Below are 25,258 nucleotides of genomic sequence, written 5' to 3'. Positions count from 1 at the left end.
TAGGAGTCCATTAAAATAACAGAGGGGAGTGACAAGTGGACGGGCACGTGTCGGTGTCGCATACGGTATATGAGAGCCGGTACATTGTTTCGATCAGATGCGCGGCTATGGACACCGGAGTTCTGTGGGAGCCAATCAATACAAAGGCCGACGCGCAGAAAGACAACGGCGTTTTCCGTCACGAAACGGATTCGTGTCCGTCACGACCGAGGGTAGATTCGAATCTGTTTCCTCGTAAATTCAAACTAAAACGCACTCCGATATCTATTTTACAGCTAAAAAAAAGAAAAACAAAATAAGTACATAAGGGCATATTGGTAATTTGATTGGAAACTTTTAGAAATAATAGTTTACTAAATCATACGTTTAAGTGACTTTACTAAATGTTATAAAGTCATGACCCCAGAGGATTTTTTTTTTAAAAAAAAAAATTCTATTAAAAAAAGAATGTGAAGTATTTTGAAATTTTAGACCTCCAAAATACAATCAACTAATTGGATGTAGATCCTATTCTAAGATTGGATACATCAAATCAAATTGTTAGATCATTATGCGACTAAAGGGATTGAATTTTATTGTACTCAATTCTATTAGTTAGAGTTAGATGTTAGTTATTATCTCTAATTAATAGACTTAATTATAAGTTATACATATGAGTATACATTAAACCTATTAAAATGATCTAATTTAAAATTATTAGATATGAGTTTAATGTGTAGAATCCTTTAACCCGATTGTTATTATCTATACGCTGATAATGTATTGGATTATCTATATAAGGGAAAGGTCCCCAAAGGTTTAGGGTATTATCTTTGAGATGTTTTTTTATTCCCCATTAGATGAAAATGATTCAGCACCGTCAACCCTAATTTCTTTGGAAGACCAACCTTTTCTTGCTTCCGCTACTTCTTATTTGATTGTCAATATTAAAATCAATCGCAGAAGGCTTTTGGATCAATTAAGGTAATCAATTGGTAACAGCTAATCGATTACCATGAAGTTTTAATCGATTGATGAGTTAAATGTCGAACACAGAAGGTTTTGTAATCGATTAGTCGGATCGATTATTTGCACCAATCGATTGGCACTCATCATCAATCGATTAATGATCCTAGAGTCGCATACAGTAGGCTTTTAAGTCAATTGGGGCAATCAATTGGATCATATGAATCGATTGTCATATGGTGTCAATCAATTAATAAGCCTAATTTTTGAGTTATTAAGGTTGATCAAGTAATTATCTGTTCGGTTAAAGTTCTAGGGTTTTCTTGAGTCTATTTACACATGTGCTATTAAATTGAATCATTATGTCGACCCAAAGGAAGGTACTTTAGGTAGATTTAGTGTATTTTATGCAAATAGACGTATATCTATGCTAAAATAATTGACCAAAAGGAAAATTATTTTTATGTTAGATTTATGTTTCCAAGTAACCTACAACTATAGAATATAGTTTATTTTGTTCAGATTATGCACAAATATGTTCGCCCAAAGAAAGACATATTACGTGGAAGAAGGCTCCGACCCGCTGTCGCCTTCGACATGGGGAGCAATCAAACAACCGACGCTCAAGAGAGACAGTGTGCAGAAATTGAGCCGAGCGACTACCTCACTCGGCCAGACAGTAGAGCTTGATGTGTGCGGAGTTCAACTTCGGTCGAGCAACTACCCCGCTCGGCCCGATAGCAGACTTCGACAATAACAAAGTGAACCTTCGGTCGAGTAGACACATTGAGGAACACAGAGATTCTAGTCGACTAAACGGGGCACCAGGGCGGCGAAATTCCGGCCGAGCGGCCAACCCGCTCGGCCTAGCAGTACACTCCTGATGATATCCAGTAATATCCTTTTGGGAGTTGGTGTTGGAGCAATCTGGGTACCCTAGGTTTTGATGTTTGGGTAAATGTTTAAGTTAGATTTATTGTTATATTTGATATGCATTGTGAGTGTGCAGGATACAGGTATAACAAGAAAAGTCCAAGTGTGATCTTGGAAAAGGAGGAAAATCCAAGGATGAGTCTTGGCGGTGTAAGTCCAAGCATGTAGTCTTGGCAACGTAAGTCCAAGTGTGACTTGCCAATGGACGAAGTCCTGGAGGTGCGACCTCTTGGCAAATGAAGACCCGACAACAATGACAAGGCCGATAGAAGCTCCAGAAGGCAAGACGTGAAGGATGGGGGGACATCCAAGGGACGCAAGGCTGATGGAGGAGGGTAGAAGTCTAGGTCTAGGTTGGTCAGGCGAGAATGAGTGCTGAGTGAATGTACTCAGGGCAAAATCCTAGAATTAGGGTTTACTGTAGCAGTACTATAGCATTACTGTAGCATTACTGTAGCAGTCGACTGGTGATTTCATCAGTCGACTGGCGCAATCAACTGGGAGCGAACAGAGGGCTGGTATCGAGTCGTTGGGCTGCAACGGTCGAATTTCCACGAAGGACAGTCGACTGCATGTTTTGGCAATCGACTGGTAGGCGGAGTTTTCCAACCCGTGGCCTATATAACCAAGCATTGGAAGCTTAGTTAAAGTTGATGAAATTAGTGGTGGTTAACCCTAATTAGAGTCTCCTAGTGTCCAAGTGATTTAGCGTGTTTGTACAAGGTTGTGGCGAGGTTTCTCCACCCACAAGGAGCTACACGAGCTAGCCGGAGGTTTTCCAGAGAGTCATCCACCGACGGATCGGGATCGTCCACCTTACGGACAGCCGTGGAGTAGGAGCTTCATCTCCGAACCACGTTACACAACGTGTCATTGGATTTGCTTCTTGTTTATCATTTTCTAGGGTTAGCTTTCCTTTTGTTTGTTAGTATTTTTGTTTCCGCTGTGCACTAACAAGCGTAGGAAGCGACGATTTGGGTGAGACGCTATTCACCCCCTCTAGCGGACGTCAAGATCCCAACAAGTGGTATCAGAGCCAGGTTAGCTCTTGTTTGATTAATCACCAAGAGAGCGGCTAGAGGAAGAAGATGGAGTCGGAGGGACCTCTCGGATGGGACATCTGAATCCCACCTCCATACGAGCGCGAGGACTTTGACTATTGGAGGAAGCGCATGGAGATGTGGTTCCAAATAAATTGGAACCAATGGATTGCATTGGAGGAATCGTTTAAATCTCCAACGGACAAGAAGGGAAAGCGTCTCCAACGTCGATATTGGACCGAGGAACAAAGGGAGCAATCGGAGACGGATAAGGAGGTAACTAGAATTTTGATTAATTTATTATCTCCTAATGCGATATTGAATGTAGGTGAATATGAGAACGCAAGTGACCTTTGGAAAAAGGTAATTGCGCTTCATAAGAGTCCTACACAAATCCAAGAAAAGGAGGAGCTCAAGGAGAAGGGTTCATTGGTCCAAGAAGAGAAGGACCAATCAGATGTTGACACGGGTTCAACATCCGAGGAGGAGAAGGAAGATGAGGAGGTATCATCCACATCTTCAAGGGAGGAAGAAGTGGAACCGTCCACATCTTCAAGTGAAGAGGAAGAAGAGCAATCCAAGGAAGAGGAGATCTTGGAAGCTCAACCCTCAACCTCAACTACCAAGAAGAGCGAGAAGAGCCACATCAAATGCTTTGAGTGTGGTAAGATGGGGCACTACAAGAGTAGGTGTCCTTCGCTCGAGAAGGTAAAGGAGGTAAACTCTAAACTCACAAAAGTTAATTTAGAAACTAATGTGAGTTATAGGAAGAAGGAGAAGAAGCATATTCGATGCTTCATATGTGATGAGTGGGGTCACTACCATACAAAGTGCCCAAGAAGAGGAGAGCTCAAGAAATTGGCGCACTTAAAGAGGTGGGAGAAGAAGAGAGCTTCAAGGGGAAGGGAAGTAAACCCTAATTTGAATTCTAGTTCAAATTTAAATTCTTCCATGCATGCTAGAAATAATTTTCATTATTTACCCAAGCATAATCATGGATTTAGATATAATGATAGGAATAGGGTTAATGTAGGAGATAACTCTAGGAGACCTATTCATGCTAAATCTAGTAAGAGTAGACCTAATAAGACTCAAACCACTTTGCCAAAGGGAAGGAAAGTAGGTGAAAACCTAAGCATTAATTCCAAGAAAGGGAGACATATGCCTAGGAAGGTGGGTAGGTCTAGGGATGTCCAAGGTGGACATGTTGACTTTAGGGTTAGAACCCTAGAATTGGAAAATCAAGCCTTGAAGGTAAGACTTGAAGAAATGGAGAAAGTCCTAGATAGGTTCATTATTGGACCTAGAGGACTTGACATGTGTTTGGGTGGTCAAAGATTCAAAAATATCAAATTAGGTCCCTCCAAGACCAAAAGGAGGTCAAGTGCTAAGGTAGTACATGACATTGGTAAAGGAGGTGTGACCAAGGACAAGGGAGAGTCATCCAAGGCCAATAAGAAGAAATATGCTAGGGTGACATATAATTATGACAAGGATAAGGTGTCCATGGTGAAGGACAAGAAGAAACTAACCAAAGACAAGGTGTCTAAGGTTAAGAAGGTGAGTTTTGTAGGCCAAGTGTCACCCGAGGTGCACCAAAGTGGCCTGGCCATAGTAGATGAGTCACCAAGGGAGGTGACTAAGGTTAAGATTCCTAAGGTTAGGAAGAGCCTTTGGGACCCATGGTAGATAGGTTATCAAATGTGCTAAGTGGTTAGGAGACGGACTTAAGTCTCTAACATAGTGGGGTTGCACAATTGGGATGTATTTCATGCATTGAAATGTGAATTGAGTTCATATTACATGAAAATTAGTTTTTGATATATAAATACCATATAAACTAATGCTAGGGATGCATTATGATTTAGTATGGGCAGATACATCAAGAAGAAGCTAAAACTAGGATTTTAGGTCAAGGTTCAATTGAACCATTTAGCTAGTTTTGAATTTTATGTCAATCTTGGGATCCGTGATAAATATATTTATATATATATTTTTCTCAAGTATACATGGATAAAATAGACATCTCCACAAAATTTGGGATTTTTTGGAGGTCTGTGGAATTTTTGGTGTATTTCTGAAAGTGAGTTAAAAAGGTTGATTTTTACCAACATAGAATACCAGTCGGCTGGTACAGTTACCAGTCGACTGGTAACACTGTTCATGAGCACAGAATGTCTCTGTAAGCTCATTTTGACGATGACAGTCGACTGGGGTTTATACCAGTCGATTGGTAACACTGTTCATGAGCACAGAATGTCTCTGTAAGTTCATTTTGACGATGACAATCGACTGAGACTTATATCAGTCGACTGATACGGTCTGAAAATATTTTTTTTTGCTTTAGAAAATGACCAAAAGAGTGAAGAACATGTGTGTAATCTTATGGGAGATTAATACATGATGTTTATGGTCATTAGATGTCAAAGAGTCCAATAATTGGGATATTGTTGGAGCTCTTTTTGATGTATGGCAAAGGGGGAGAAGTTTAGGTTTAAGTGGGAAACCTACATACCTTTGCAAGAAATCCTAACTCAAGGGGGAGCTTAGGTGAAGGGGGAGTGAGTGCTCATTTATTTGCAAAGGGTGAGAAGTTTACCCTTACAAGAAATCCTAGCTCAAGGGGGAGCCTAGGGATTTAGGTTCCATTATTTATGCATGAGTTGATTTGCATATTTACTTTCATATGTATTGTTATATTATTTCCCTAACTTAAACGGGTTGTCAAACATCAAAAAGGGGGAGATTGTTGGAGCAATCTGGTTACCCTAGGTTTTGATGTTTGGGTAAAGGTTTAAGTTAGATTTATTGTTATATTTGATATGCATTGTGAGTGTGCAGGATACAGGTATAACAAGAAAAGTCCAAGTGTGATCTTGGAAAAGGAGGAAAGTCCAAGGATGAGTCTTGGCGGTGTAAGTCCAAGCATGTAGTCTTGACAACGTAAGTCCAAGTGTGACTTGCCAATGGACGAAGTCCTGGAGGTGCGACCTCTTGGCAAATGAAGACCCGACAACAATGACAAGGCCGATAGAAGCTCCAGAAGGCAAGACGTGAAGGATGGGGAGACATCCGAGGGACGCAAGGCTGATGGAGGAGGGTAGAAGGCTAGTAGGTTGGTCGGGTGAGAATGAGTGCTGAGTGAATGTACTCAGGGTAAAATCCTAGAATTAGGTTTTACTGTAGCAGTACTATAGTGTTACTGTAGCAGTACTGTAGCAGTCGACTGGTGGTTTCATCAGTCGACTGGTGCAATTGACTGGGAGCGAACAGAGGGCTGGTATCGAGCCGTTGGGCTGCAACGGTCGAATTTCCACGAAGGACAGTCGACTGCATGTTTTGGCAATCGACTGGTAGGCGGAGTTTTCCAACCCGTGGCCTATATAACCAAGCATTGGAAGCTTAGTTAAAGTTGATGAAATTAGTGGTGGTTAACCCTAATTAGAGTCTCCTAGTGTCCAAGTGATTTAGCGTGTTTGTACAAGGTTGTGGCGAGGTTTCTCCACCCACAAGGAGCTACACGAGCTAGCCGGAGGTTTTCCAGAGAGTCATCCACCGACGGATCGGGATCGTCCACCTTACGGACAGCCGTGGAGTAGGAGCTTCATCTCCGAACCACGTTACACAACGTGTCATTGGGTTTGCTTCTTGTTTATTATTTTCTAAGGTTAGCTTTCCTTTTGTTTGTTAGTATTTTTGTTTCCGCTGTGCACTAACAAGCGTAGGAAGCGACGATTTGGGTGAGATGCTATTCACCCCCCTCTAGCGGACGTCAAGATCCCAACAGTTGGTGCCGCCGACATCAGACATGGACTACCAGAAGATCGTACGGCGGAAACTTCTACTGTCACTTTAGAGATATAGTTGGCTTGTTAAAGTACTGTGTCAGGGATACTTTACTAGCAAGTCTTTTGAAGGAAAGCTTTGAGAAGTGTGCACGCCTTAGGAAGCGTGCACGCGCACTATCGGAGCTATATATAAAGGGGGGTCCAAGCATCGGCGGAGGTATGTGATATTCACTGTTTGTGCTACAGTCTTGTTGCTCCGCTTTATTCTTCATCGCTGGTGACTGACTTAAGCGTCGGAGGGCCGACACTCGGGACTCCTTCCCTGGCTCAGTACTAATGTAGTCTGTGTTGCAGGTCCGCTCGGAGCCCACGGGAGATCAACGTGAGTGTCACATCCCTAGCTTTCCATCTCTTCGACTTTTGGACAGGATCAGTTATTATACTCATTGACACTTAATGTATAGATATCGATGTTATTACTCACATAAGTATCATTATGCAGGGTTGTCTCAGGAGCTGACTTTCATTTGATGGTGAAAGATACATTTATACGAGGAATGGAAATAAGCCTAAAGTCGAGTCGATTAGTATTTTTAGACTTTGTTTAGGAACTAAGATTTTTCTGGATTTGTAAAATACATTTATTATACTATTTTTCTATGAAATTTAATTTCAAATTCTTATTTGAATAAATCAGGTTATTCTTATTCATTTAGAAATAAAATTTTAAGTATTTTCTCTAATTCAGTGTTGGTTGTTAGTGCATGAAGTACCAGATGATCGAACTAAAGTTTTGATTATGGTAAAGGGTTCAAAGTTAAGGTTTCTTGTTGTCTAACAAGTTGAACTAAGTATATAGGAAAATCCTAAATGATCTTAGGCAAAGGAAAGCCCTAAGTGATCTGAGTCTTGGAGTAGGAGTTGTCACAGACTCCGAACCAAGTAAATCTTGACTTATTAGCATTGCTTTATTTTCCAACTCCTTATATTCCGCTGTATTTTACTCGATCGTATTTTAAACAAACGTGAAAGCCACGAGTGTTATTCCCCCCCCCCCCCCCCTCTCTTAGCGTTTTCGATCCTACATTGGTTGGCAATTGTTCTTTGGTTGATAAGCTTCGTAAATTAAACACCATAATTTCTACGGTTGACAATGTGATTTGCATAGTATAAGTACGAAACATAAATTTACTGATGAGAATTTGTTCATGTTATGACGTAGATATTTAGGATATATATCCAAACAATGCTTAAAAAGGTTAATGTTACATGAAATTTTTTATTCCTTTATCATGTCAGACTTTGATATCTGCATAGAGTGTGTTAAACAGAAGACAACTAACAAAAGAAATAAGAGATCAAGTCAATGTAGTAACATTTTGGAGCTATTACATACAGATATTTGTAGATCATTCTCTAAGACATCTTGAAATTATCAAATATATTTTAGTAGGTCATAGACGACTACTCTCAATTTAGCTACTTGTATCTTATGTATGAAAAGTCATAATCGTTGGACATGTTCAAAATTTCAAAGTAAAAGTTGAAAATCAACTAGGTAAGAAAATTAAAGTTGTTTAATCTGACCGTGGAGATAAATATTATGGTCAATATAATGAACCAGGTGAATAACGTCCAAAACCTTTTACAAATTATCTTGCTAAGTATGAGATTGTGCCTTAATATATCATGTCTGGTACTCCCAGTTAAAATGGTACAGCTAAGTGTCACAATCAAACTCTAAAAGACATGATAAGAAGTATGATGACCTACACTTCTCTAACGAAGTCTTTATGGAGTAAAATACTCAAGACTACAATTTACCTTCTCAATAAAGTACCTAGTAAGGCAGTAACTAAAACTCTATTCAAGATATAGATGAGTAGACAACCCAACATTAGGTGTTTACACGTTTGGAGTTGTCCAGCTGAGGTTAGGCCTTATAGGCCTAACGAAAACAATTGGACTAAAGAACAATTAGTTGTAATTTTGTATGTTACTCTAAGAAATCAATGGGGTATAAATTTTATGATCTCTCTAAGAGATCTTTCTTCAAAATAAGAAATGGCAAATTTATTGAGAACAGTGAAAGCGATAAGGTCAAGGAAGTATCTTTGAGGAAAGTGTTGGCGATCTTCCTCAGTAGATCAAAGAAATGATCACTAGTTTGAGCCCTTTCGAAGTTGTTTATGGAGGAAACCCATCTGAGGTACTGGATTTAGTCCATAGTCCATATTTTGCATCTAGGACAAGTTAACCCCAAGGCTAAGGAGATGGTCAAGCATCTTTGAGTCATTCATGAGCAGGTTAAGCAAATTATTCAGGAAAGCAACATCGAGTTCAAGATCAAGGCATATCAACATCGACGTTAGGTTTTTTGATGTTAGTGATATGGTTTGGGTTGTATTAACTCATGATTGTTTCCCTATTGGTAAATACAATAAACTCAAAGATCGAAAGATTGAACCTTGCGAGGTACTAGAAAAGATTAACGACGATGTCTACTGGTTGCATCTTCCTAATCATTTAAAAACTTCTAATATTTTTAATGTGAAACACCTAAGTTACTGTGTTGTGGAGTCGGATACACCCACCCTAAACTCGAGGATGAGTTCTTTTCAACTTCAGACGACTGATGTAGGAGGGGATCCAAAGTATTCAAATTTACATCTTTGAGTTTTTTTGAATTGGTTATCCGTTTATTAAATTTAGTTTATTTTTTCCTTAATTATATTTAATCTCGTCCTAAATCAAAACTAAGTCTTGCTGATTAATTTATCCTAAATCCTAGGGAACTAAGTTTGGTTGGTTAATTTTCTATTTAGATTTTTTTGAGGGTTTTAAGAACTATATAAACCTATGCTTAGATAATGTTTATGACAAGTTTGTTTGGATATTGAATCAATTTACTTTGCTTAAGCCACGTTACGGCTATATCTCTTTTTTCTTCTATTCTCGCTCTTATTTTCTCGAGAAGATTTATAAGCCTAACTTGGGCTACTTATTATTTTGTTATTTCTCCCTTATTTTCTCGTTATCCCTTTGAAACTTCACGACCCAAAATAATCTATATTCTGTCCAACGTCACTTTGTGTGTAGTCAATCACTAAAATCGCTTGCTTATATATACAATCTAGTTAATACGTAATCAATATCTTACTATTTTATTAAGAATCTGCCCCCTTTACTAACTAATTTTGGCAAATCCCAAAATGGAATTATGATAATATCCTTTTTTCTTTTCACATCGAAAATAATTTTAAGGTTTATTAGTAATTTCTACAAACACATCAATTAAGGATCTAGAGTACTAGACTCAGCCATGGTATATTATTGAGAATTTTTCTCATTAATTAATCAGTAATCTAGAGTTCGAAACTCAGTTGTGGTGTATTATTGAAATTTTTTCTTATTAATCAATCAGGGATCTAGAGTTCAAGACTCAGCTGTGATATATTATTGAGAATTTTTCTCATTAATCAATTAGAAATCTAGAATTCTCTTTAGTCTCACATATTAGAATTGACAACTGCAACAATGCGAGCAAAAAAGCTTTCATAACTATTTTAGGTCGACGATGCTAAAAAGCATACTTCGACTTTTTCGATAAGATCAAGTATAATATTAGTATTATACTATTGCATGAGTTTGACACACCCTTAGCCAATTTACGAGCGCTCTTTTGGCTAATATTAAATATAGTATTTATTCTTATCAGTTTAATATATAATATAAAAAATTAAATTAAATTTTTATAAAATAGAATTGCTCACCTCAATTTTTTGTAAGTACCCTTAGATATGTATAAAATTATAAAAATATTAGAGTTTTACCCTATTAAAAAAAAAGATAAAAGTACCAATAATATTTACAAATTAAAATTTTTAGTAAAAGTACAGATAATATTTAAAAATTAAAATTATTTTCTATAGACTAATTATTCTTTCTTACTCTATTACCCCACATGATATAAGGGCCTTAGCTCTAATATCAAATACAAATCTTCATGTAGTTCTTATGTCTCCTGTGCATTACACATTGCATGCATCACTTTCCATAACCTAATAATCATCAGTCGACCATGTTCATTTTGCTTTGGGGATGCCCTGTTTCGTAGCCTACAAATTGCAACATATTTAAATGTGCCACAAAGATGGTGTTTTTGTTTCAGCAAAAAAAAAAAAACAAAAAATTAAATCAAATTGTCATAGTAATCCATGGAATTCTAAAGTTTAGTTTTAGTTAGTTCAAAAATTCAATTTTAAAAAAATAATATTTTTTTATTTATTCGATATAATTTTGATTTCAAATTCTATAAATTAATTAACCAATTAAATGAAAACATCATTACTCAATTGATATATCGTAATCAATTTATTTATTTATTTGACAAAGTTTAATTGTTTGATTTATTCAAAAATAAATTTGATTTAATCAATTTTGAATTTCGTTTGGCACCAATTACTTCAATTTTTATATTCTTTGTGAGCTTGTGGACGTTTTTCATAGTTGCACTGCATCACGTCGTTCGCTCTGTTGATTAAAGGACCAGTTTACTACCTCTCAGCAAACTGTTCTGACAATTAAAAAGTCCTAATTTATTAGCTTTTATATATATATCCAGGTTATCAGATCTTACTAATCTCAGAGATGATTATATATCCAGATATCAGATCTGACTAATTTTAAAGACGACCAACTCAGTCTTAAAACAAAAAAAAATCTATCAGTTACTAAAATAAATCCGGAAACACAAGCGAAAAGCCTGTAGATAAATTTCTTACGCTCCCTAAATTTTTAACTCTAAATGCATGGATAACAAATTTTCTTTTTCTATAGGACTAGCTAGTAGACTAACTAAGTTTAGACCTACCTAGTCTATCATTGGTCGTAGGGTTGTCAATTCGGATGGGTTGGATCAGATTGGGTCGGGTTAAGTTTTTTTTTTTTTTAACTCAATCCAAACCCGACACGAACCCGAGTTCAACCGAAAACACCTCAACCCGAACCCGACCAACACGATCAACCCGAACCCAACCCATATAACCCGAAAATTCGATTCAAAACGATTTTTTTGGGCTATTTTCCCTATAATTCTTCACTTTTATCTCAATACTCCATCATTATCATACAAACTTGATATTAAAATACATAAAAACATCTAAATTTTTAAAATAAAATTTGATTTAACCCCAAAAAAATCCACAAAACCCTATATTTAAGTCAACACGGGTCAACCCGAACCCGACCCAACCTGAAACTTTTTTACTCTCCAACCCTCCGACCCGAACCCGAAAATGCCCAATCCGAACCTGATTTTTTTCGGGTCGACTCGGGTTGGGTCATCGGGTCGGGTTCATTTTTGACACCCCTAATTGGTCGACCGTCTAACGACACTATCAGCCATTCTAGGACTAACTAGTCAATGAGACTAACTGAATTTAGACCTACACAGCTTGTCATTAGTCGGCTGTCTAACTAGGGAGGGCAATTTCACCCGAATCCGATGGATAATCCGACATCCAACCCGAATGGAGGAGGATATAGAGGGAATTTTTATACCCGATTATAGTAAATGGATATTCAGATATGCGTATTATTTCGGGTATGAGTATGGAGACGGATGTGGTAAAATCCTACCCATACCCTACCCGATACCCGATATATTTATTTATTTATTTATAAGCCTCATTTTTTATTGAGAAAGAAAAAACTTTAGCTTTTCCGTCTTAGGAAAAAAAAACTTAATTTGTCTCTTTATCCTGTTATCAACACACATTTCATCTTTTTTTTCACGAAAAATATTCACCCGATCGAAGGAGGGTGAGATGAGAAAGAGCTGACAAGTACATTGAAATATTTTTTTTAAATGAGAATGATATGAAATAATAAGATAATGGATAGGATATGAGTATCCGAAACTCCAACGGGTATGGGGATGAGTATGAAAGTTAAATACCCGATGAGTATGAGGATGAGTATGGATATAGATATAATAAATGGGAATAAGTACAAGGATATAATATCCTACTCAAATCTTATCCATTGTCATCCCTATGTCTAACGACGCTATCAGCCATTCAGTGGACCCTCAAGAGAAGAAAAACAAACAGAAATTGCTAGACCCGAAAGCTATGCAATATAAATCTGAAACCATCAGCCAACCACATCCACCTCCTCTGCCAGTCCAACTTAGAAGTTTAGGTTGGAATAGCAGTTTATGAAAACACGAGGAAATTGAGCAAGGAGGCCAATAAATTTAGCAGGCAAGCTAGTTGAGTCCGTGCAGAAAGAAATGGGTTTAACAGGAAAGACGACACTTGCATCTGTATCCGAGGCATCAACCCCATTACCCTTGCCTCAGACAAAAAGGCCAGCCGTCAGAAGCATAACGGTAGAGGAGATCAACCAATATTGGAGGATGAAGCGGATGATCCAAGAGGATCACCTCCTTGCAGCCGAGAAAGCAGTGGCCAAGATCAGAGCCAAGTCTCTCAAGGCAAGTTCTCCCCTTTTAACTTTTAGTCACCATATGATGAAGATTAACAAAGTTAAAGTGGCTTTAAGATGAAGATCATCTTGCTAACAATATTCTGATCCAAAACTCATGTCGATAATTGTGAGATGCAGGAAGAAGACTACCGGAAGTTTGAGGAGTCATTGGAGGAGACGTTGGATGAGGCTAAAGGCGAAGGAAAGACACAGGCTAATCACAATGGTGAGATGGAGACATGGATAAGATTCAGGGACTGGTAGGCATCCACTTCCCATGAGATTCTTTCTGAGAAGCTTGTAATATTTTGTTGATAAATGCCGAACCAACAGAAACCAAGTGAAGCCTGGCATCTAAAGAGTGATCAAAACTGTCAGAAAAACCCTGGTACACAGAAGTCCCACCTCTTCGGTAGCATAGGACTGGCAATATTGAATAACCACAACAATCAAATCTTTATCCCACTAAAAGTCAGCTAAACGACAATATTGAATACAAACAGAAAATCATAGTTCACTCAATCAAGATATAATGCAAAAAAAAAAAAAACATACAGTATCATACACAACAACCATATCACTAATTTTGCAGGTCATCAAGAAGATTCACTGATTTGTAATGTAATGGATTCAAAGATTAATAAAGTTTTTGTGGATGAATGCAGGTGGACCAAGAGTAAGTACTCCTACTTGAACCAGCCGGCAACCGAATCCATGGGACAGAATGCAACAACAAAACACCCAACTTCTACATACATTCCACAATATACCTGTTTCGCCAACTACTCTTCTCCTGCACAACTCTACTTCACATCATGCAGGGTTTTAGGCCAAAAATAACAGGTGGCCGACACTGTAATGCACGCACTTGTTAGGCACTGCAATACAACAAAAGTATCCCCGGTGTTCACTTCCTTTCTAAATCACGTGCTGTAGAGATCAACCATAAATAAATAATGCAATTAGAAAATTAAGTTTTAAAAGTTTTACACTGTCAAAAGGATGATTTTGATAGAATTAGTTTCAATGGTGTGGGTAAAGTTCGTAAATGTTTGTTTTAGAATGTTAACTAGTTTTAGTAAGTTTTAATTTAGAAGAGAGTAATATTGTAAGGAGTTTTATTTGGATTTGATTGTTTTCTAATTTGTTATTTGATTGTTTTCCTAATTTGTTTTGGTTGAGGTATTTTAAAATGGTGTAATTCTTGGATCATCTTTCGATTGAATCATCAACAGCAAACATGGTTTGAAGTTTATATTACTAATTCTCATATCCAAACAGGATGTTTTAAACCTAAACCACATCATCTAAAACTTGCAAAATACTCCAATCAGAGAATCCTAAAATATGCTGTCCAAGTTTAGGGAAACAAACTAACAAATAATCATTCTTGATGAGGGCTAATATCAGAGAGTTAGAAATTCTTCTCAAAAACTTTATAGATTTATAATGTATGATATAAGCTTAACAAAAAATTTAGAATGTGGAAGATAGGTAGCGCATGGTTATGAACATAAGGTAGAATGGCAGTCTTAAGGTAGAGTTAACTCAAGATCCATAATTTTGAAATTCTTTTTCCCCTGATCAAAGACAAATGAGAAAATGAGTATTTGGACTGATCAAGGTCATTCTTTTACACTAACCAGTAATGTGCCCAGTTCTTCCAAGTGTCTCCTAAGTCCTTACATTATTCCATATTCACAGTTGGAGGTGAACCAAGGAAAATTTGTTTACTGCACCATCTAACCGTAAAAATGCTATGGGAGCAATTCAATAACAATATGTCCAATTTCCATAAACAATGCACAAGACTTGCTTCTTTACTTAATTCCTTGTTTCTACTATATACTTATTCATGAGGTTAAAAAGATTTATTGCCTGATTTTGCTGCTGAAAAATGCTCCTGCACTATGCTTAATTCTAAAACCAACAATTATTTGGTAAGTAGCCTCACCTTTGGTATTTTCTTGTCATTGTGAGGTCAAAAGGGCCACTTGTAAATTTGGAGTAGAATTATGATAGGAAAAATTACAAGAAAACTCCAAGAATATGCCAAGAAATGATCCAAAACTTTCAATGGTTAACCAAATAGATGCTCAGAATTCTATCATGAAGGTGTTTGATAAAGTATATTTATTATCTAGGTAGTAGGTAGGAAAACTATTCAAATTTGATTATGATTGCAAGTAATATAGACCTACATGATTAAGCAATAACTAAAACATATGGTGTCAATTAAGATGAATTATTTGGATTGGCCTCTTCGCATCATGGACATCATGTGCTGTAAATTGGCTCCTAAAGGTAACCATAATTTGACAGAGCTAATGAAAAATGATCCTTAAATATTTCACTGAAGAAGTAAGACAAACTAATTGAAAGTAAAGAAGTTTCAGAACTACAAAAACTTTTACTTGCAAATTATCTAATTTTTGAGAATGGGAAAAGGCAGGAATATAGGCCAAACCTATCTAACATATTCTCTGATTTTTTTTACTCAACACACTAACATGGTTTGATTACATAGGATGAAAGATTCATCCCTTTTTTTTGAAAAATGTGAAAATAATGCTCTCATCTCACTTACTCATTCTAGTGTTAACAAGCAAGAGGCCTTGATAATAAGACTGGCATGTCACACATGGCCCAATATAGCTTAAGCAAGTATGTATTCAGGAGCATAAATTGAGTTACTAGGATGATTCCATTATTCTCCTACAGTCACTGCTATACCCAACACCAGCATTTTTCAGAACCTCGTGCAAAATGCAAAGAATTAAAGGTGAAAAACATTAGCATCTCACATTCAGAATCTTTGGAGCAATTCCTGGAATGACACTAAATTGATGGCAAAACACTCCTTATCTCTCATCCTTGGTAATGATATGGTGTGTCCTCAAGTATCTAAAAACTGGAGCATGCAAGAAATACAGACTACCTTAGAACATCTAAACAAACTCAAATTCATTTGATTATAGTGAGAGATGATTAATGATCAACAACCTCAATCATCACATATATTACCAAAACAAATCACTGAATGGCATGAATTGTTGTTAATGAGACAGATTTTGTTTGGCTTGCAGGTAAGAATAAAAGGGATCATGTACTGATACAAGCTTCTTCTTAGAACAAAGTATAATCAATACAAAGGGGGTGTTTTCAATTCATAATAAGTAGCACTAAAAACTTAAATAAGAAGAAATAAAGAGCCTCTATCTCTGTTGCATTGAAAAACTAAATAAGTCCCTAAAGATCTCCTCTAACTTAAACATAGCGCTTGAGGTTTTTCAAGGACTCTAAGAAGAAAATTCTCGTTTTTCAACTATGAGAAGTCAGATTAAGTCTATCCATTCCCAAGTTTTATTCAGGGTTTAATCAATTTCGAACTAACAGATATTCAAGATATTGTACATTACAAAAGGCATAACTAACACGATGAAGGGCACAAATCTCTGTAGGTCGCAAACGGATGGAGAAAAGAAAACCAAGCAATAAAGTGTACCAATAGAGTGTACCGTCAAGGAGAACAAATGAAGGGGAATTTCTTCTTTCTCGAGATTTACTAGTGGCAATCTATTCGTCATCTTCTCCCATCCCTTCGCTTCTGCTCCTCGGCCTCGATGCTCTTCTTACTGGCCTCGACGAGCTTGTCCAACGCCTTCTGCACCGCGTCGCGGCCGCCAATAAGCAGCCGCGTGACGACCTCCGGGTCCCTCTCGAAGCGGGCCTCCTCGAACTCCCGGCGGGCGTTCCGCCGGAGGACCTCCCGCCAGGGCATGCCGCTGGCGTCCGGCCAGGTGAAGAAGCGAGAGGCCCGGATGATGTCGCGATAGAGGGAAAGCGCCTCCCGACGATTGCTGGTGAGCCTTCTTCGAGTGAGCTCGCTATCGTCGTCGTGGTCCTCCTCCTTGGGTTTCTTCTCGACGAGATGGCGGTCGAGGAGCTCGTCGATCGTGTCGGGCCCTTCGTGGAGCGATCGGAAAAGTATAGGTTTAATCGCGAAGGAGGACATCGCAAGGCACGGGAGAGACCTCCGCCGGACGAGGGAAGAAAACGCCATGATCCCTTTGCTCTGCTCCGTATTTGGGAATGGAGATAGTGATGGGGAAGAAAGAGAAAGCATGGCGAAGTTTTGTGCTGGCAACTAGAACCGATGGCCCAACTTCGGGCCTATGCCTGGCCCAAGAAGTTGTCTGACTTTTATTAACTTGTTTAAATTTTAAGTTTGCTAATTGATTATTGAATTTGGTAATATAATTTTTTTTATTTATTTTAATGAATTAATTTATTTAATATATTAATAAAAATTTTATTGATAAATATTATTTATGAATATTATATATAAATATTATTTATGAATATTAACGAACTAAAATATACACGTGTTTAAATTTATTCATTGAATTTAACGAATTACTTAAATTTATTCATTTAATTGATTTCATAAACATTTAATTCCATGAATAATTCATTTAATTGATTTCATAAACATTTAATTCCATGAAAAATTGTTCATTTAAATTGAGATGTAAAGTAGATGTCAATTAATCCAACGTTTTTATAGAACTATGTCTAATTTAAATACTCTCTAATAATTATAGTATTTTGAATCAAATTGGATGTGTTATCATATTAGTTTTAATATTATGAGCTCTAATTTTTATTAGTAATTGAGGTATTTAAACTTTGTTCCATTAATCTTAAAAGTATATAATCTCCCTTAAATTCGTCTATCAAATTAATTTAAAATACAACTTGTATAGATTTAAAAATAGACAACTATAATATTCCTCATATTTAAAATTTAAATGTTGATTTTCTTATGGCTCCTATCACGCAAGCTGTTGCTAAGCTTATAAGCTCTAATTTTGAAAAAAAAAAAAAATGATAAACCTAGCTAATTTTGGTTGGCTAGTTCAGTCCTATAAAATTTTTTCATTGATTATCAAGATAAATTAAAAAGTACTTACGATAGATGGTTTAGAAGTTCAACATTTCTTAGTTGTACGTCTCATTTGAAATTTTTTTTTTTACAAATATATCATAACTAAAGATTGAACAACGGATACTTAGATGACAATTTAAATACCCTATTATTATACCATAATCCCATAGGCAGCTCACAATTAGTTATTGGGCATCACCGAAATATTCAACGGAATATCCTCCCTTTGAATTTCTAGCATTCTTAAAAGAGATACTAAATCACAGTCCCATAGGAATGTGCAGAGCAGTTGTACTAAAATAATTCATAATTCTTATAATGTGAAATAATGCAATTTTTATCTAGGAATTGGAAACGAAAAAGAACTATAGTGATTAAATTCAATAATGATTCAAATAAACCTAATATATTAGGAAATAAACTACATTTATTATAAAAGAAGAAAAAAAACAATGAGCATATGATAAAATACATTCAAAAGATTAAAAAAATCACACAGAGACATAGAAATGGTAATAGTCAATTTAAATTTAAAAAGTTAACAAGTAGTAGAGTTGATAATATAGTCCATTTAAATTTGAAACCTAACATGATTAAGAATAATAAATCATGTGAAATTGAAACGCAAAAGTGAAAATAAGGATAAAATTGATATAAAAAAAAAATTCAACTAGGTAACACTAAATTTGGTATCAAACCATGGATATTTAGGTAACAACTTAGTATCTTTCTATTGCACCATAGCACCGGGGGCTAGATGAAATTGATACTAACTTAGAAGTCATCATATCTAATACATTTGATGAAAATGTTTTTTGTTTACCAAAAGCATTCACTAAGAAAAGTTTCTTAGTACTCATTTACTTGAATTCAATAAAATAAAAAAAAATAATCTCTAAATTGTCACACTGAAAGATATAGATTTTTTTTTATGAATAGCATCAGCTTACTCCATCTATTACTCCACCTATTGTATTGATATTATATTTGGTTTACATGCTTCTAGATTTTTCAATAATTATGCTGAAAAAAAGTGTAAATTATTTGCTAACGTCTTTTATATTTTTTTATTTGACATTTGCTATTCAATATTCGATAATTGATTAAAATGGTTAACCATATGAACTTGTATTTTACAACCTTGCTGAAATAGCAAGAAGACCATTTTCTTGGTCCTAGATCCCAATAATAATATGAAGACAAACATTCTCAAATGCATAGGCTAAACTATTAATTAGTGGATTGATAAGGAGTATTACACAGTTCATTTTGCTTTATTTTATTTTCTACAAGTTTCAGACATTAGAACCTACAGAGATGAAACCATCACCATGTAATTACTGATCTAAGCAAACATAAAGGTTTATGTTTATATGCAAATGATTATTATCATGTCCTATCAGGCATCAGTTTACCTATACAATTGCTATCTACAAATGCAATGTAATTAGTTCCTGACTGGTTTGCAAGGTCTAATGTAGAAATTAAGAGCCAAGATGCTTAATGAGTCAGTAAATATTATGAGAAGAAACTTTAGCACATGAAAGTTAAGAGGTACTTCTTTAAAATATGAGAAATTGTGATAACTTTTGGGGTCAGAATTTGCCTATGAAATTGACTATGATCAAGGAAGATGCTGCACTTTCACAAAGTCAAGAAAGAAGCCCAACCCTTCAATAGAACATGGAAGCTGAAAAAATATTTTAAACACTACCTAGATAAGTGTTCATAATTCCATATCCCTATCAGAAAAACAGGTAAGAAATAATGAGAATATGCTGGTTAATGAATTACTTTGCTTCAATGTTCAAACTCCAGATTTTCAATGCCAGGCAACACCAATACAAAACTGTAACATATAATGGAGTCATCAGAATATCAATTTATGGCTATCTTCATTTGATTGTTAAGCAATCCATACGTTAGAATGGACATTGGACAACACTCATGATTGCAATGATCCTAGCAAGTGTTAAAGATATCTATTACTTCAATGTGTTTCCTCAGGGATTAAAAATAGGCAAAAAAAAATAGGAATGATGGAACTTGCTCAAGATAGAGGAATAGAAACTTTTAGAGAACAATCGAAAATCATAGAAATTTTTTTCCTTTGTTCGAGAAAACGAACTTTATTATCTGCGATCATTTCAATTTACAACAACCAAATCGACAGCCAAAGCGTCGTTTCCCATCACCAAGATCACGAATTTATACAAACAAGTAAAACAACAACAGAGAGAAGTATGAATTAAGAGGAGGAGGTGTTAAGTGCCTTGATCTTGAAGCGGTACCTGGGGGCGCGGGGGATGGCCTGGCTGGGGCCGAATCCGAGCTGGCCGTGTCCGGTCATCATGGGAGGGCCGTCGTCGTAGAGGTGGCCGAGGAGGCGGCCGCAAGAGTCGCAGAGGAGGCGGGTGCGCTTGCGGTGGATGCCCCAGTAGTTGCGGGTCTCGAAGAAGGGCCTGATGCGGTCCTCCTTAACGAAGCGGAGCTTGGAGTCGTCGACCCAGGAGAAGGAGATGCTGCCCTTGTTGCCGGCCTCGAAGTAGACGTCCGGTGGGTACAGGTGCGCCGCGCTCAGGTTCAGGTCCACCCCGCACTCCGCACACCTACCAGGACTTGGGTTAACTAAAAACCACACACACAAAAAAAAAAAGGGAGAAACGATCGATTAGGGTTTTGATTTACCGGTAGATGTTGGCCATGGCTGATATCGTAGAATCGTGGCGGTTGTTGACCGGACGAGGAGGAGGAGCGACGTCGGTCGGTCGGTCGGACGTGGGATCGATGGAGGGGGAGATTGGAATGGCTCGAGGAGTACGAAGAAAGCAGACGCGGAATGAAATTTCTACATGTTGAATTGCGGGATTGTATTGGACCGCACGGTTCGGGTTTGACTTTGAAATATGGTGAAAGAGGACTAGACTTGAAAAAGTAGGTAAATGTTTTTTTTAATCAACGTAACGAGGCCTTCGATCCAACTAATGACGGCTACAGATCAGTCATTCGATAAATTTAAGAAGGTAGATGGATTTTGACATCGTAAGATAAATCGTCTTTAAGAAGGTAGAGGAATTATCCTTGCTTCTTACTATTATATATATGGGGTAAATCAAAAAACATGAGAGCAGCAATCACGAAATTTTGGTCAAAACTAAAAGATTTTTTTTATATAACTGCTACGTAATTATAGCAGTCATGTACAATTTTTTTTAATATAACTGCTACGGAATGGAGCGTCTTTTTTAGAATAAATCGTAAAATCATTTTTTATTTTTTTCAAAAATTATTATGTGAAAAATACAATCCGAATTTATTAACTTGATGACTGAACGAGGGAGTTCATCGGAGAATAGAGAGACTACCAGTGACATGATTTGTGACAGACACCCATGAGAGGCAGGGGCGGATCCAGTGGAGGGAGGGGGCATCGGCGGTCGTCCCTCTTTGTCAGCGGTGGAACCCCTAGTATTATGGGATTTCATTGATGGAGATGGAGGATACCGTCCCTTGTTTATCATGATCGCCTCTCCATAATTAAATTCTTGGATCCGCCACTAATGAGAGGTACTGTTACACTTCGATAGGTCTCAAAGCGATGTACGCCAGAGGCCAGATCTCTTAGTCCTTAAATCATGATTATAATTAGTTGTGATTTATCTTTAGATTTATTGTTTTGGATTATAACAGATAGTTAAAAGTTATTCCTCGCTCGGCGCTCAACAATTTGATCATTTGTCCATTGTCAACGATCTCCAGATAGCCTCCGATCATTCGTCCAGATTCAAATTATACCTTTAGAGATGATAAATAGTTTAACCAATGGATCTGTACTGTGTCATCTATTTATTCAATATCTAAGATGAAATATTTTCTTTCAGCGAACTTTTTTTTTTTTTGATAATTTATATATTTAATTTTTCAAATCATTAATTTGAGTGATCGACCACACGAAAATTTCCTATTTATTATCATGATAGATTAAAAAACGCTCATCAAGATCATCCAAATAATTTTATTCTTAGATTTATTATTTTAAGGAATGTGCATTATTAACTTTTTACTATCCTTCTGATTTAGCATTTCCAAGAAAAATCGCTACCGTTCACCCAGCTGGAATTCTAATTTTAAATGTGTAATTAATCATTTGGAGCACCGTAATTGAGGCGGCACGAATGAACCTATTGTTTCGTAGGAAACGTGTCGATCAATCCAGACAATTCAGTGGGGGAGGTCCCTATGTACATTATCCCATGTCAAAAAGCGTCTGAGTGGTTCAGTAGAACAAACAAAGACAGAAGAAGAAAAATGTAAAAATTTGAGAGATTTGAAAGGTTCGTGTACTTTAATGTTTATCAAACATGTATGTTGTGATCATGTCGAAATTTCAAACTATTTGTCCATGTCAGTGTAACCAATCATGGCGTTAATTATTTGACCAATGTAGACAGGGTTGGAAGTAGGAGGGATCATTTTGTTGGTCGTGGCTGATCTCGACAACTGTTAACATAATATTTCGACTTAGGCAAATGACTTCCGACTAACTTAGAGAACGTGACTCATGGTTTATAAAATCATGATCTGCTCGGGCTCATGATTTATAAAACCGCAATCCGAATCAAGTCTAATATGGCTGAATTACTCACTTATTATTATTATTTTCACCAATTCTACTGGTCGGTATCAACAAAGTTCAGCTACATTCAACACTAAATTGACGCGCTAGCGCGACATCGTAAGCATGAAATGCTTTAATCTAACAATGGCACCATAACTTGAAACTGATAAACAATCAGCGCCACAAATAATGATTACATGCTTCACATCAACATGAACAAACCCACTTAAAACAACCACACACTAGTATTTCGTATCCCCTCTTTGAACAAAATGAAAAAGAAATAATAAAAAAAGTTAAAACTGTTTCAAATTAGAACCATAAAGAAGAAGAACAAACAAAAGGAATTATATTTCCTTCTGAAAATTCACAAAGAAACTCCATGAATGGACCAGCGAACTTGTGTTCCTTCAGCTTCTATCAACAAATTTGCAACATATTCACCAGCCTGAAATATTTGTGAAAGGAAGAGTTAAGACACTCATTGAATTAATGAACTCAAAAGGAAACAACTCATGGCTAATTTACTCACTTGGATTCGACCAAGAATTGCCAAAGACAGCCATGCCGCCGGAACCATTGGCAACCTTCGAAGCATCGATGAACGAATACACAGCTCGGCTTCCACCGTGATCCTGATCGACGAATCGCAACTCGGAGCTGACATCCTGAAACAGGTGATCATCGCTTACAGGGGATAGGTTACTGCTCTGTGGAACCAGCTTCTCAGTCCTGGCTCTCTTGGCATTGAGGGACTCGGCCTCTTCGGATTCGGCATTGTTTTGTGTTGGATTCGCCTGCTTTCTCTTAGACCGAGCCCTTCGGTTCTGAAACCAGTTGTAGACGTTTGTCTCAGAAATCTGGCCGTGCTCGGCGAGCTTGGCGGTGATGTCCTTGATCCCCTGCTTGTTCGGAGTGCCGCTCCCTTGGTAAAAGATGCTCTCCAGAATCTGAAGCTGCATCGGCGTCGGCGTCCAGCGCTGCCTCGCAGAGATCTTGGAGCTTCCACATGCCATTGCAGAGTCCGAGTACAAAGAAGTCATTCCCATTCCTGAAAGCAATGACATATTATTCGTTAACCCTTGAATCAACGGATTGAATTATTGTGGAACAAAACGTCTCCTCTTGTCTTAATCTCTCGCCGAAAGAGATCGTAATGATTTCGACATCAACCACTCACATGCCTTTCTGCAAAAGTCAGACACCTAGGTTCCTAGGAATTTGCCCTCGCAAGAACCCTTTTTGAAGCTGAAAAAAAACCTAGAAGAAAGAAACTAAAAAAAAAAAAAAAAAAAATCTTGAAATCTCTTTATCAATCAAAACAGCCAAAAAAAAATATCGCTTTATCAATCAAAATTGGCTGCCGGCGTACATATCAAGATCCAAAACTGCAGCATTAGAGCGCCAAGATTCAATTTTTACTGGCAAAATCACCACATTGTAGACGATGAGAAAAAACATGGATTCATCTAAAAGAAAAAGGAAAGGTAAATATCGAATTTTTGGACGGCGCTTGAATAAAAGAAGAAGGAGAAGGAGGGGAGGAAGAACCTGTGAAGGATTCCTGGCGCAGCGTGGTTTCCCTGTGCATCTCCGCGAGCTGCTCGCAGATGGTGGAATAGGCGGCGATTTGCCGTCTCAATGTGTCTATCTGATCATCAGTCATCACCTTCCCACACAGAGCTGTATTTTCCATCTTGAATCCACAGCTTCCGAGCGAGGATGAGTGAGAAGGAGGAAGAAGAAAAGTGGAAATCAATAATCTGAGACTCTGAGGTATGGAGTCAAGATTCGCGTCTAGGATGAACGGTCAGATCGGGACAGGGTGGACGGAAGTTAGAAAATCTAATAATGGTTTGAATTTGTAAGGTGATCTATCAAATATTTAATGTGATTTAAAAAAAAAAGGAAAAAAAATCCAATAAATTGCACGCTTAACATATGGAAAGAGATAAATAGATGATAAATTTAGGAAATATATTTGATTGACTGATTACATAAAAGATAATAGTAATACTTAAATAGGTATCAAATATATTATACTTACAAAAATGTTTTATTAAATTTATGATTTTTATTGTAAATTTGTGCAAATTCTAGCTTAAATAATAAATAATGTAATTGATTATTTGAACATGATTTTTTTTTTCCAAATTTTACTAAAAAATTGAAGATAATAAATAAATAATTTTGTACACCAATATATTTGTCTTGTTATTACTGTACTATCAACTCCATTAACTAATGACAATTTTGTATGATTACTATTTCTTAATTAAGATAGCATGTGATGGATAATGTTATCCGTGGAAATTTTAAATTCAATTAGATTTAAGTAGCTAAAACTTTTACATTAATAAAATGAGTTGGAAACTTTAGCCTAAAACAATGTTTTGTGGACTTTAAGAGTACGAGTGTAGCTTGTTAATGAGGTCGATGTTATTAGATATGAAAGATAAACTTTTATGATAGTTTTGAAATTAAACTAAATATA

General features: G+C 36.8%; 4 protein-coding genes across 5 annotated transcripts; 1 reads left to right on the top strand and 3 right to left on the bottom strand.

The window, feature by feature from the left end:
- Positions 1-12,921: 12,921 nt before the first annotated feature.
- On the top strand, positions 12,922-14,391 carry LOC121989316. Its single transcript, XM_042543283.1, has 3 exons — positions 12,922-13,205; positions 13,337-13,458; positions 13,864-14,391. Exons 1-3 carry the CDS (start codon positions 13,002-13,004, stop codon positions 14,036-14,038), a joined length of 501 nt encoding a protein of 166 aa, XP_042399217.1. The 5' UTR covers positions 12,922-13,001; the 3' UTR covers positions 14,039-14,391.
- Positions 13,790-17,322, bottom strand: LOC121989315. Of its 2 annotated transcripts, none has more exons than XM_042543281.1 (2): positions 16,717-17,322; positions 13,790-16,109 (listed from the first exon to the last, which is right to left on the bottom strand). In XM_042543281.1, exon 1 carries the CDS (start codon positions 17,259-17,261, stop codon positions 16,782-16,784), a length of 480 nt encoding a protein of 159 aa, XP_042399215.1. In that variant the 5' UTR covers positions 17,262-17,322; the 3' UTR covers positions 13,790-16,109; positions 16,717-16,781. The 2 variants fall into 2 exon arrangements, with proteins under 2 accessions (XP_042399215.1, XP_042399216.1); XM_042543282.1 differs by having other exon boundaries at positions 13,790-14,128.
- A 2,915-nt stretch (positions 17,323-20,237) lies between these two features.
- LOC121990617 (uncharacterized protein At4g08330, chloroplastic-like) lies at positions 20,238-21,024 on the bottom strand. The gene is made up of 2 exons (XM_042544721.1): positions 20,835-21,024; positions 20,238-20,755 (listed from the first exon to the last, which is right to left on the bottom strand). The coding sequence occupies exons 1-2, from the start codon at positions 20,849-20,851 to the stop codon at positions 20,395-20,397; spliced, it is 378 nt and encodes a 125-aa protein (XP_042400655.1). The 5' UTR covers positions 20,852-21,024; the 3' UTR covers positions 20,238-20,394.
- Positions 21,025-22,921: 1,897 nt separating this feature from the next.
- On the bottom strand, positions 22,922-24,528 carry LOC121990616 (WUSCHEL-related homeobox 8-like). The gene is made up of 3 exons (XM_042544720.1): positions 24,316-24,528; positions 23,297-23,815; positions 22,922-23,212 (listed from the first exon to the last, which is right to left on the bottom strand). Exons 1-3 carry the CDS (start codon positions 24,458-24,460, stop codon positions 23,205-23,207), a joined length of 672 nt encoding a protein of 223 aa, XP_042400654.1. The 5' UTR covers positions 24,461-24,528; the 3' UTR covers positions 22,922-23,204.
- Between the last annotated feature and the right edge of the window lie 730 nt (positions 24,529-25,258).

This window comes from Zingiber officinale, chromosome 6B, assembly GCF_018446385.1.
Source record: "Zingiber officinale cultivar Zhangliang chromosome 6B, Zo_v1.1, whole genome shotgun sequence".
In the NCBI taxonomy this organism is placed as follows: Eukaryota; Viridiplantae; Streptophyta; class Magnoliopsida; order Zingiberales; family Zingiberaceae; genus Zingiber; species Zingiber officinale.
Note: the sequence above shows the minus strand (reverse complement) of the source record. Positions and strands in the feature narration are given on the sequence as shown.

What these genes read in the sequence shown, in the direction of transcription:
- LOC121989315 (XM_042543281.1), bottom strand. Translation starts at nt 17,261, where the DNA reads ATGGCGTTTTCTTCCCTCGTCCGGCGGAGGTCTCTCCCGTGCCTTGCG.
- LOC121990616 (XM_042544720.1), bottom strand. Translation starts at nt 24,460, where the DNA reads ATGGAAAATACAGCTCTGTGTGGGAAGGTGATGACTGATGATCAGATA. An exon ending in GCGCCAGGAATCCTTCACAG is followed by an intron (nt 23,816 to 24,315) that starts GTTCTTCCTCCC and finishes CATTGCTTTCAG; the next exon opens with GAATGGGAATGACTTCTTTG.
- LOC121989316 (XM_042543283.1), top strand. Translation starts at nt 13,002, where the DNA reads ATGGGTTTAACAGGAAAGACGACACTTGCATCTGTATCCGAGGCATCA. An exon ending in TCAGAGCCAAGTCTCTCAAG is followed by an intron (nt 13,206 to 13,336) that starts GCAAGTTCTCCC and finishes TGTGAGATGCAG; the next exon opens with GAAGAAGACTACCGGAAGTT. An exon ending in TGGATAAGATTCAGGGACTG is followed by an intron (nt 13,459 to 13,863) that starts GTAGGCATCCAC and finishes GGATGAATGCAG; the next exon opens with GTGGACCAAGAGTAAGTACT.